A 13,797-nucleotide genomic window follows, 5' to 3' on the forward strand; every position below is an offset into this window, starting at 1 on the left:
ATATATATATATATATATATATATATATATACACAATATATATCATACATATATACATATATAATAATATAATACATATATATTTGATTTTTGGTTTTTGTTTTTTTGAGAGAGAGTGCACCTGTGGGAGTCAGGGAGAGCTAGAGAGAGGGAGAGAGAAAATCCCAAACAGGCTCCATGATGTCAGTGCAGAGCCTGACACAGGGCTCAAACTCACAAACCACAATATCATGATTGAACCAAAACCAAGAGATGCATGTTAACGAACTGAGTCACCAAGGCACCCCCTTTCTTTAACTAAAAAAAAAATTTGTGTGCTCGCTTCAGCAGCACAAATACTAAAAGAGTTTTTGAGAAGAGTGAAACCATATAGATCTAACCGGTTTACAGAAAATTCAGGAAGGAGAGAAACAAGTTAATTGACATCAGACCCTTCTAATAACTAGCTAAATCCAAAATGGGGGAGGTCCACAGATTGAATGATCTGGTTTTTTTCCCCCTCAAGGGATCAATGACATATGAAGGGGGAGGGGAGAAAGAAGAGGGTAAGGGAAATCTTTATGTGTCTATTATTCAGTGATGCATATTAGAATATTTACAAATAAAATTATATGATACCTGAGATTTGCATAAATATACTATAGCCTGCTGTTTCTGGTTACAGAAGAACAAAAATGAATTACTAAACAAGCAGAGATCTATAGTGTGAAAAAAGTGCACAATGGATAGAAAACAACATTGAAATTGTGCAAAATATGGATTAGGCAGAAAGACAGTAAAAAGTTATTAATAATAGATTTGAAGAATTATGTTCTTTGAAATATGTTCAAAAAATTAAAGAAAAATATATCCTTACTGAAAAAAGAGATAGGAAATATCAGCATATTGTGGAAATAGGGAAAAGAGTCAAATAGAAATTTCAGAACTAAAAACACCTGATTGGAGATGGCAGTGAAAAAGAGTCAGGGGTGCCTGAGTGGCTCAGTCAGTTACGTGTCTGACTTCGGCTCAGGGTTTGTGAGTTCGAGCCCCACGTCAGGCTCTATGCTGACAGCTCAGAGCCTGGAGCCTGCTTCAAATTCTGTGTCTCCCTCTCTCTCTGCCCCTCCCCCACTCATGCTCTCTGTCTGTCTCTCTCTTTCTCAAGAATAAATAAAACATTAAAATTTTTTTAAAAAAGAGTCAGTGAACTATAAGACAAATAGTAGAAATAATGAGAGAATAGGTGAAATAGAAGATAAAATTATGGAAAATGATGAAGCTGAAAAAAGGAGGGAAAGGAAATTTCCCTTGGGTGGTCCAGTCAGTTGGGCATCCAACCTCTTCCACTTAGGTCATAATCTCACAATTCATGTGTTCAGGTCCTGCCCTGGAGCTGGCTCCCCTCCACACCAGGCACACGCAATGGCTGGCTCTGGTCTGGAGAAAGTTGTGCACTTTTGAAACCTTCAAGTTTCCAAAGGCTGTTTGCAAAACAGAAACTGGCTCTCTCCATAGTTCTCATTTGCCAGTCTATGGTCCGGAAAGGTTTTCCTCTTGTGTTAACTCAATACTGCAATTTCACATTTCTGTCTTTTTCTCCCTTTCATCTCTCCACAGAAGGGGTTCCTTACCCTCTGTGCCTATGCCATTTTATCTCCCCATTTCACATACATGTACCCCAATCCCACCATGCTGTCTCTCTCCACCTGTGGAGATCCGTCTGCCACTCTACAGATTGATTTTCTGGGTGTTCCAAGTGATCCGACCTCAATTCAGATGTGCTTGAGGGACAAGAAAAATCCTGGTCCCCCTCCTTTTTGGCCATTTTAACCCCTCCCCCCAGCCTGATCTGATGAAAGAAATTAAGATGTTCCATGTTCTTGGCTTGGAGTAACAAATACTGTTACAGTGTCTGTACAACCCAAAGTAATCTATAGGTTCAATGCAATTCCTATCAAAATATCAACAGTATTTTTTCACAGAACTAGAACAAACATTCCTAAAAATTGAATAAAACCACAAAAGAATCCAAATAGTAAAAGCAATCTTGAAAAACAGAGCTGTAGGTATCATAATTCCAGATTTCACATTATAATACAAAGTTGTAGTAATCGAAACAGTATGATACCGGCACAAAAAGAAACACATAGATCAATGGAATAGAATAGAAAATCCAGAAATAAGCCCACAATTATATGGTCAATTAATCTTTGACAAAGGAGACAAGAAAAAGAAATGAGGAGGAGGGAACCAGTATCTTCAATAAATGGTGCTAGGAAAATAGGACAGCTACAGGCAAAAAAGTGAAAGTAGGCCACTTTTTTACATTATACACAAAAATAAACTCAACATGGATTAAGGACCTAAATGTGAGACCTGAAACTGTAAAAATCCTAGAATAGAGGTACCTGGCTGGCTCAGTCAGTAGATCATGTGACTCTTGATCTCAGGGTCATAAGTTTAAGCCCCATGTTGGGCATAGAGATGACCTAATGAATGAATGAATGAATGAATGAATGAATAATAAAATTTTAGAAAAGAGAACAGGTAGTAATTTCTCTAACATTGGCTGTAATATCTTTCTAATTATGTCTCCTGACACAAGGGAAACAAAAACAAAAATAAACTAGTGGACTACATGAAAATAAAAAGTTTCTGTGCAGCGAAAGAAACAACCAACAAAATTAAAAGTTATAACCAGGTGTCTGAGTGTCTCAGTTGGTTAAGCATCTAAATTCGGCACACGTAATGATCTCATAGTTCATAAGTTCAAGTCCTGCTTAGGGTGAGCTCGAACTCCGCTTCGGGTGCACATGAGCCGTACTTCGGGTGAGTCCCACTTATCTATCTCATTCTCTCTCTATCTCTCTTTGCCCCTAATGGGATTCTCTCTCCCTCTCCCTCCCTCCCTCCCTCCCTCACCTTTTCTGACCTCCACTCACTTGCACCCTCTCTCTCTCAAAAAACAAAACAGAACACTAAAAGGTAACCTACTTTTGGAGAATGGGAGAAGATATTTACAAATGACATATTTGATAGTTCCCAAAATATATAAAGAACTTATAAACTCAACACCAAAAAATAAATAATAATCCAATTTTAAAACAGGCAAAACACACAAAAAGACATTTTTTTCAAAGAAGACATACAGATGGCTAACAGACACATCACTTATTATCAGAAATGCAGACCAAAACTACAATGAGATATCTCCTCACACCTGTCAAACGGCTAAAATCAAAACCTCAAGAAACAAGAAATGTTAACAAAAATGTGGGGAAAAAGGACCCCTTGTGCACTATTGGTGGAAATGCAAATTAGTGGAGTCACTGTAGAAGACAGTATGGAGTTTCCTCAAAAAAATTAAGAATACAACTACCTTAAGATACAGTAATTGCATGAGGTATTTACACAAAGAATTTGAAAACACTAATTTGAAGGAATATATGCACCCCTCACAAGAGCCAAATCATGGAAGCAGCCCAAGAGTCCATCAATAGATGAATGGATAAACAAGAATATTATACAATGGAATGTTATTCAGCCATAAAAAAGAATGAAATCTTGCCATTTGCAACAACATGGGTAGATCTAGAGGGTATATTGCTAAATGAAATAAGTCAGTCAGAGAAAGGCAAATAGCATATGATTTCATTGGAATTTAAGAAAACCAAACAAACAAACGAAGGGGGAAAAAAAGAGAGACAAACTGAAAAACAGACTCTTAACTTTAGAGAATAAACAGGTAGTTATCAGAGGAGAGGTAGATGGGGGGATGTGTGAAATAGGTGAAGAGAATTTAGAGTACACTTATCTTTTTAAAAAAATTTAAATGTTTATTTTTGAAAGAGAGACAGAGAGACAGAGTGTGAGTGGGGCAGGGGCAGAGAGAGAGGGAGACAGAATCTGAAGCAGGCTCCAGGCTCCGAGCTGTCAGCACAGAACCTGATGTAGGGCTTGAACTCATGAACCATGAGATCATGTCCTGAGCTGAAGTCAGATGCTTAACTGACTGAGCCACCCAGAGATGTCCCAGGAGTACACTTATCTTTTTAAAAAAATTTAAATGTTTATTTTTGAAAGAGAGAGACAGAGACAGACACAGAGAGTAAGCACAGGAGGGGCAGAGATTAAAGAAGACACAGAATCCGAAGCAGGCTCCAGGCTCCGAGCTGTCAGCACAGAACCTGATGTAGGGCTTGAACTCATGAACCATGAGATCATGACCTGAGCTGAAGTCAGATGCTTAACTGACTGAGCCACCCAGAGATGTCCCAGGAGTACACTTATCTTGATGAGCATGGACTAATATATGGAATTGTTGAGTCACTATATTGTATACCTGAAATTAATATAACACTATATATGAAATACACTGGACTTAAAAGTTTAAAAAGAATAATGTTAGATGACCTACATTGTCTGACTTAAAGCCTGATTATAAATCCTTATAATCAAAACCACGTGGTATTAGCTTAAGATTAAGACAATATAGATCTATGAAATAAGGAAGAGAATCCAGAAATAGATTCATATATGCACAGTCACTAGATCTTTAACAATAATATCATTTTCAACAAATGATCCTGAAAATCCCAAATATCCATATGGAAGCTATGAGTCTTGACCCCATACACTACACACAAAAATTGATCTGGAATGATCATAGACCTAAACAAAAATTATAGTTATAAAAATTCTAAAGGGAAACAAAGATCTTAATGTAGGCAAAGTTTTCTTAGCCAGGATACAAAAAGCACTAACCATAAAAGGAAATACTGATAAATTTAATGTCACTAGATTAAAATCTTCTTCCTTTTAAAAAGACACCTTAAAGAATATGGAAAAAGCAAGCCACAGACTGTGGGGAGGTTTTCACAACACCTTTATCTGAAAAATTAATTTACAATGGAACCTATAAAAAATTCTTACAACTCAAAAATAAGGCAAGTCACCAAATTAAAAATTGGGCAAAATGGGGTGCCTGGGTGGCTCAGTTGGCTAAGTGTCCTCCAACTTTTAGTTTTGGCTCAGGTCACGATCTTGAGTTTGAGCCCCGCATCAGCCTGCACAGGCAGTATGAAACCTCCTTTGGATTCTCTCTCTCTGCCCTTCCCCTGCCCACACTGTCTCTGTCTCTCTCAAAATAAAGAAAATAAACTTACATTTTAAAAATAAAAGTTAGGCAAAGGATTTGAACAAACATTTCACAAAAGAACATACAAAGGGCCAATAAGCACAGAAAGAAGATGCTTGATATAATTTAGCTCTCAGAGAAATTCAGATTAAAAATCATGATGAGGTATCACTACATACTGACTCTTTTGACTACAAATAAAAATAATGAGTACCACGTCTTGGCAAGGATGGAGAGCAACTAAAATTCCCATCCATGGCTGATGAGATTGTAAAATGTCTCAACCCTTTCTTTTCTTATAAAGTTAAACACACAATTACCATATTACCCAGCAACACCGCTCATACATACTTACCCATGAGAAATAAAAACCATCAAGCACAGTGTCTTATATATTCATAGCAGCTTATTCCTGATAGTCACTATTCTGATCATTGTTAGCATTGGCATTTTACTTTTAGTTAAAAAGTTTACTTCTTTAAAATAATGTATATTTAGAAATATTCATATCTTTAGTTAAAGTTTAAATAATTTTTGATACTTTGTTTCCTACTTTTTCAGAATTTATAAGAATAATAAAGAATGTCTCATTGGAACATGAGGTCTTTTAATATTTAATTTATGACACGATCACACCAATATTTACAATTATACACATTTTATCAGATAAACAGGCAACAACATGAATCTTACATCATTTAAATTCTTCATTTTAATGTTATATGAAAATGAGAAAATCTTACATCCTTAAACTATAGCTGTACAGAATGAAATATTAAATTTGTATCCTCCTTTTTTCAGACATGTTTTATTTCCAAAAATCACTTATATGAAGCTTTTGAGCAATGTTGTCCTCACATTGAATATAAAATGTGGCTAAAACTTGGCCTTTCTATTACTGCCAAAAAAATCAGGGAACATTTATCTTATGAGGTAAGAAGTGTTTACTTAAACTCACCCTTCTCTCTGAATGGAGTTGTATTAAAGTACTGTTACTAACGGGGCGCTTGGGTGGCTTAGTCGGTTAAGCGTCTGACTTTCGCTTAGGTCATGATCTCGCGGTTCGTGGGTTCGAGCCCCGCGTCGGGCTCTGTGCTGACTGCCAGCTCAGAGCCTAGAGCCTGTTTCAGAGTCTGTGTCTCCCTCTCTCTCTGACCCTCCCCTGCTCATGCTCTCTCTCTCTCTCCTAGAAATAAAAAAAAAAAACATTAAAAAAATAAATAAAATCTCTTCAAAAAAAAAATAAAGTACTGTTACTAATGAACTACTTAGGAATTTACATTAAGCCTTATAAACAGTAGATTATGAAACTGTGTTTTCCTTGTAGGACTGGAACTACAAGATGCAATTAAAACTCTGTAACGTTTGCATCAGAGACATACCAAAGAACACCAAGACTGATATCTATGATGAAACTGTAATCTATGTCATCCTCATACATGGTGCCCTAGAAGATTGTCAGTTACGGAAAGCTTATAAGGCACCTTCCGTAATTCCTATAACATGCTATCAGGTAAAGAAATGTTGATTTGTGTCTTCAGGTCAATATGCCATATGTCCAACGATGCGTTCACATTAGAAAAATTGTCACTTTTCCACCTTCCCATCCTCTCCCTTTCCCCTACCACTCCAGAAACACACATACACACCCCACACACATAAGTTCACTGATTGCTTTGGCACTGAATAGCCCAAACACATAGATATTCCTGTTTGATGTCAATGAGGCTGGCCAACCTGTACATTTTGGCCATAGTTAGATTGTGGTGCTGTTGCAAATAGCAAAAGCATTTATGCAACGCAGAAGGACCACTTTCTCTGGACTGCATCAACGGTACTCTAGAAAGGTTCTGCCAGGCCCATGCTGAACTGAGTTTCAGTGGTATTTCTTCAGCTACTTTTCAAGTGAATATAGAAGTGAAACATTCCTCATATTTAAGCTGTGTGTGTGTGTGTGTGTGTGTGTGTGTGTGTGTGTGTTGGGTAGCGTAAGAGAGGCATACGTCAGGAGGAATCAGGACATACAAAATATAGCTACAGAAAGTAAATTGAAAGAGGCACCTGGAGTCAATTAAATTAGACATCTGTGTTTAAGCAATTAATATATCACAGAAACAATGCTGGATGCTAAAGTGATCAAGAGAAGTGAGATTTGCAACTTGCCCTCAAAAAAATCTCTCAACCAAGTGAAAAGAAAAATATATAAATATATTAATAAAACATGTGCAGCTTTGATAGAAAGAACAGGGTAGATTTGAGACACAAGAGAAACATGAGGTGGGGATAAGAGGAATCCCAAGGTGAGAAAGGGTCACAAGAAAAATTTTCTATCACCAACGTGATACCCATATGAGAGGAAGTAAGACATTACTCTTAACTATGTTGCTCTCTACCTCTATTCTTGAATATTTAATAACAGAACTTGAGTTGGGTGCCCGTTGGGAATTTAGATCGCCAACCAAGAGATTCTCAAGGCAGCCTAAAACCTACCCAACTCTGTATACTCTCCTAGACAGAAAGCCCTGCTTATGGTAGATTTGGGTACCAATGTGATTCAAAGCATACCAAAAACAACTACAGGCTGAAGGATTTCTTGAAATCCACATTTAAAAAAAAAAACACCTTAATGTTTATTTATTTTTGAAGGAGAGAGAGCGTGAGTGGGGAAAGTCAGAGAGAGAGGGAGACACAGAATCTGAAGCAGGCTCCAGGCTCCAAGCTGTCAGCACAGAACCTGACACAAGGCTTGAACTCAAGAGCTATGAGATCATGACTTGAGCCCAATTTGGATGCTTAACCAACTAAGCCACACAGGTGCCCTGAAATCCACTGTTTTTTAACTTTCTTTTTGCCACATAGAAAATCTCTCCAGGTGATATTTTAAAGGATCATTAATGATTAACTCTTAATTGGTTTTTCTCATTTGTAAGAGAAATGAGCAAAACTTTTAAAAAATCAATGAAAGTAGGGATGCCTAGGTGGCTCAGTTGGTTAAGTGTCCGACTTCAGCTCAGGTCATGATCTCACAGTCCATGGGTCAGGCTCTGTGCTGACAGCTCAGAGCCTAGAGCCTGCTTCAGAATCCTTGTCTCCTCCCTCTCTCTCTGCCTCTCCCCCAATCATGCTCTGTCTCTCAAAGATAAATAAATACTTTTTAAAAAGTAATTATATGGAATATTGACTTTCAAAAAGCCAACATATCCAGGTAGTTTAAGATATCTCTCTAATATAGACATGTTTACTTTTCAGCCCCTGTATTTAGAGAGGTTCTGAGATGGGAGCTTACCAGAGAAACATTTAATTGTATGATATATACTCATCTATTAACTTATATTCTGTCAAACTTCAGGTGCAGGGCACTGATGATTTCACAAAGGTAATGATTGTTCAAACTTTGGTTGATGTGACAAAGTTCAGATGGAACACTAGAAAGTATGTACCTTCACGTAAAGCATCTCTTCTGACAGCACCATCATGTGAGTTCGATTTCATTGAGTAACTGAGAACTTACTTTCCATTTATAAAATACCCATGTATGTGTCGGAAACTGTGGGATGCATTCTACATAGAGCATTGAGAAATCTTTTTAATTGCCATATTTGATATCCAATGGGTGAATTCAGACTGAGAATATCCATGTTACGGTAGAAATTATTCTATATTTCATCTATAAGAATAAACATGTATAGTTATCAAAATAATATGGGAAAAAAGATTAATGAGGGAATTAAAATATTTTACAGCATAGTAATAATGAAAATAGTGTACAGTATGACTGCTCCAATCACCAGTGGGCCTGGCATTCATTCTCAAATACACAGTACCATAAATGTGTTTGAAATGATGGAACTATAGGTAATTTTTTCTCTCTTTCCAACTCCCTGCATATTTGTTACATAATCTTCTTTTAAAATTTATTTATTTATTTATTTATTTATTTATTTATTTATTTATTTTGAGAGAGAGAGCATGAGCAAGCAGGGGAGGGGCAGGGAGAGAGGGAGATTGAGAATCTCAATCTGTGCTGACAGCACAGAGCCAGAGGTGGGGCTTGAGCTCATGAACCATGAGATCATGACCTGAGCTAAAATCAAGACTGGGACAACTGACCCACACAGGCACCACTATATAATCTTTATAATAAAAGACTTTTAAGCCTTTTTTTTTTTTAAAGTGACCCTCTTCCCACCAATTGAGTTTACCACCAATTTCAAATCACAGGCCCTGGGAGTGAATGATGACACCTGGTCTAATGTGATAGTTGGATTAATTGAAAGCACTTTGTTTCAGTGCTTGAACTAACACGGTCTTTTTTCCACCAGCTACAAACAGGCTATATACAGATCTTCAGTTTAGAGCAAATAGTGAGGTAAGTTAAAATTGTATTTTTAAAAGTTTTATTTTGGGGAAAAAGAAAGTCTGGAATTTAAACTCTTAATCTGGAGGAGTTTACCTGGTAATCATTTTATAGATTTCAATATGAGCACTGTCTCTTAGACCAGTACAGTGGAAATTGGTTTTATATTTTTAGGTAAATATTAAATAAATGACAAAGAAAAAGAAAGTTCAGAAGATACCAGAATGTTCCTTTTGAATCACATTAGCCACCGCGTACTACTGGGGTGGTGAGGGTTGCCACGTACAAGAGCTCTTCCCACTTTTCCACCGTGGGCTGAAACTTTGACTGGTCTGAAGCCTTCATTGCTCCCTCAGCTTCGCATCCAGGATCTCCCAACCTGGGAGATCGCTTGATCTCCCTGAAGTCAAGACGCTTTGCCTTCACAATGCCTGTCACAAAGCAGGAGCTCAGCGATAAATGCACTAATCTAATCTATCCCAGGCTAACCTAAGTTATTCAGAAAATCCCATAAATAATAATTTTATACTCCGCTATGAACTTGGATAGGTGACTTGGCGATCTTGGGATCTTCAAACACCTGGGCCAACTTTACGACAAGATCCCAAGTTATGAAACACTATAGGGTCCTGGAAATGAAACTGGGTGACAGAGAAATAGAATGGAAGTACCTCATTACATCTACACCAGATTGCCTACTGACTGAATCCTGGGGAGCTCCAGATGGGGTAGAGAATTTATTTTTAAATACGGTTTGTGCCAAGCTGGTTGTATTACTCCAGGAGATGCGGATTATAAAACCAAGGCCTGAGAGGGATGTCTGCTACAAATAGACAAGCCAGAAAATTGTGTATTTGGTTGTTAGAAATATGTTTTACATCAAGTCCGTCTTCTTTATTAGCACTGTACACATAACTCTGAGAATGCCCGCTCCTTCTCCCCCGAAACTTTCCTCACAAGTGTGTGTTGAATGAAACACGATTACAGGTTTTGTGGGGGAGGCGGAAGGTGTTCTCTTGTGTCTCTCTGATCTTCAAGAGGCCAACACGTTTTCTTTAGTACTCATTGCCCTTCCCCTGCATAAAAGCAGGAGTTCACTAACTCCCTAAATATTTTGCCATCTTTCTGGGGAAGCTTTCCTCAGACCTTTCCTGGATGTGGCTCAGTGCCTGGAAGGGCAGAGTCAATAGCATAGGAGCTAAGAGTATGGGCTCTGGCGTGAGACTCCTAGTTTGCTTCCTGGCTTCCGTTACTTATTAGCTGTGTGACCTCGGACAGATTTCCTAACCTGTTTAAGCATCTGTACAATAGGAGTGATAACCATGTGTATCTCGTGTAGTGATGCCATGCTGATTCAACAAACAGAAAGTAGGCTGCATAGTGTTTGGCACATAACAAGCAATCTGTGCCCAGAACTTCTGTCATTCTCTGCTACCCCCTTCTTAACATGGAAAACAACTTCTCCAAACTTCTTGTGTTCTCCAGATGATAGTAAATTTCTAAAAACTATGGAGGCAGGCATCTCCTCTAATTCTCTCAAACACGGTTGCTGCTGAAGACTAGGAAATAACAAAAGGAAATGACAATTTAAAAAATGGAAGAAGAGGGGCGCCTGGGTGGCTTAGTCGGTTGAGCGTCCGCTTTCGCTTAGGTCATGATCTCGCGGTTCGTGGGTTCCAGCCCCGCGTCGGGCTCTGTGCTGACTGCCAGCTCAGAGCCTGGAGCCTGTTTCAGTCTGTGACTCCCTCTCTCTCTGACCCTCCCCTGCTCACGCTGTCTCTCTCTCTCTCTCCTAGAAATAAATAAAACATTTAAAAAAATAATAAAAATAAAAAATAAAAAATGGAAGAAGAGGCGAACACTTAAGATAAAATATTAGACCGCGCCTGGGGGCCACTGGTTAGCCTTTCCTTCTCCTTAGCCTGGGCAAGGGTGCCACGTGTGGAGGAATATGCTTACTAGCAGATATTGAAGAGTGAGTGAGGAGCCAGAGAAGCTAATGCTCTCCCTGTAGAGATTCCCCCAAAGTGCTTTTTCATAATTAAAAAAAAAACTGCATGAGGCTGTTAATATAAAGTAGTGTGGAAGTGAGAGACAGTTTATTAAATGGTAGAAGCATCCGTGAGTGAGTCTTAGGAGACAATTGTCAACTTGTGTTATTTATTAAGTGCCTTTTCTCCCTGAGGTTAGATCCTAGTTATGGGTGTTTCTGGGCCCGCTCTCGTCCTGCTCCCCCAGCTCCTCCCCCCACCACACCCCAGAACTGGGGCTATACCTTTGCTTCATAAAAAGGCCCATCCCCCAAATCCAGCAGCTCCTTACAAAGTGTTTTGGCGTCCAGGATGCAGCACACAGCACTGCCAATACCAGAAGTTCTCCTTCTCAGCCTCCTGCTCCGTAACCCGGATTTGACATGTGCCCTGCTTTATAAACCTGACACTTACTAATAGTCTCAGAATTTGACTCCTGTCTCTTTTCTCAATTTCTAGATTCAAGAGTCTACAGGGTTACTTGATAATTTCAAGGAGGACATGGACATCTATGAGGTCACCTATCATGAAAAATGAATATCTGGTAAGCTGCCTCAGTTTCCTCAGTTTGACCCGATCAGGCCTGTCTCTGGAGATACAGGCTGAAGCCAGATGTTCACGTGCTCCTTTGTGACAGTGTAAATTACACTTTCCACTAGCCATTATTCACAATATGATCACTTTCCAATAGCCCGTTCCTTCTTCTCATGACACTATTTCTAAATTCTAACTTGGAAAATTAACTTTAAAATAAGATTCCTTGATCTAGATTTCTGAAAACTTTATAGACTCATGGTCTCCTCTCTACATTCTGCTACTTAATTGCACAAACAACGCCGAGTGCCCCCCATCCAGGAGGTCATCTCTCAGGCTGCCGTGCCTGATGGAAGATATAAACAGGTATTTCGTGATGACTTTAATTTTCAAGAGTTTCTATTCCAGCAAAAGAAGCAAAACTGATTAGCAGGCAGTTAAATAACAATACAAGATACACCGTGGAGAGTGCCAACTGAAACTGAAAGGAATCCAGAGAGAAACAACTGCTGTTTAACATAAACACAGCCTTTGTGGAGAAGGGAAGAGGATGTTTAGAAAAGATACACAAGAGAGCAAGACAGTTGGGGACCAATGAGTAACCTAGTCTGGCTCTTGGCTGTTCAAAATGTAGCACCAATGAAGGCACCTGTGTGTGTGTGTGTGTGTGTGTGTGTGTGCGCGCGCGCGCGCGCGCGTGCACGCACCCGCACGCGGGCTTTATATGATTCTAATCTACATAAAGATAATAAATAATAAAGCATATTGCTGGATTAAAAAATGACCTTCATATAAATCTTTGTATCTCCATTTAAAAATGCTAACTATCACATGTTACATCTTGTGACAGACCATATTTAAAAATAGATTAGGGACCCGTGGGTGGCTCAGTCTGACTCTTGATTTAGACTCAGGTCGACCTCAAAGTTGTGGAATCACACTCCATGTCTGGCTCTGAGCTGAGAGTAGAGCCTGTCTGGGATTCTTTCTCTTCTGCTCTCTCTGCCCCTCCCTCCCCCCACCTCATGGTTTGTTCTCTCACTCTTAAAATAAATATGTGGTTTATATATACAATGGAATACTACTTGGCAATGAGAAAGAATGAAACCATGCCATTTACAGCAATCTGGATAGAACTGGAAGGTATTATGCTGAGTGAAATAAGTCAGGCAAAGAAAGACGGATATTACATATTTTCACTTATATGTAGATCTTGAGAAACTTAACATGGGGAAAGGAAAGGGGAAAACTGGTTCAAACAGAAAGGAAGGCAAGCCACAAGAGACTCTTAAATACAGAGAACAAACTAAGGGTGTACTGGGGGTGTGGGAGAGAGGGAAAATGGGTGAAAGGGCACTTGGAGTGAGCACTGGGGGTTGTATGTAAGCCAATTTGACAACAAATTATATTCATAAAAACAAACAAAAAAGAGATAAAGGATGTCAGTAAATGTACACAGAAGAACAAACAGAACTAGGGGCGCCTGGGTGGCTCAGTTGGTTAAGCATCTGACTTCAGCTCAGGTCAGATCTCACAGTTCGTGGGTTCGAACCCCACATTGGGCTCTGTGCTGACAGCTCAGTCTGGACCCTGTTTCGAATTCTGTGTCTCCCTCTCTCTCTGACCCTCCCCCACTCATGCATTGTCTCTCTCTGTCTCAAAAATAAACTATAAACATTTTTTAAAAAAGAATAAACAGGACTATATAAATTTCAAAAAATTAAAGAATAAATACATATACTCTAATTTTGTTATTC

At 38.8% G+C, this 13,797-nt stretch overlaps 1 protein-coding gene across 1 annotated transcript in view; it reads left to right on the top strand.

Annotated features, from left to right (window-relative positions):
- Window positions 1–12,522, top strand: part of SLC9C1 (solute carrier family 9 member C1) — an 82,025-nt gene extending 69,503 nt beyond the window's left edge. Inside the window, exons 23-27 of the mRNA XM_077771814.1 lie at window positions 5,921–6,052; window positions 6,447–6,632; window positions 8,469–8,595; window positions 9,442–9,488; window positions 11,966–12,522. Coding sequence (XP_077627940.1) covers window positions 5,921–6,052; window positions 6,447–6,632; window positions 8,469–8,595; window positions 9,442–9,488; window positions 11,966–12,043 — 570 coding nt within the window. The 3' untranslated portion in view covers window positions 12,044–12,522. The remainder of the gene's footprint in view (window positions 1–5,920; window positions 6,053–6,446; window positions 6,633–8,468; window positions 8,596–9,441; window positions 9,489–11,965) is intronic.
- Window positions 12,523–13,797: the final 1,275 nt, after the last annotated feature.

Source organism: Crocuta crocuta, unplaced genomic scaffold (genome assembly GCF_008692635.1).
Source record: "Crocuta crocuta isolate KB4526 unplaced genomic scaffold, BGI_CrCroc_1.0 scaffold56, whole genome shotgun sequence".
Lineage (NCBI taxonomy): Eukaryota > Metazoa > Chordata > Mammalia > Carnivora > Hyaenidae > Crocuta > Crocuta crocuta.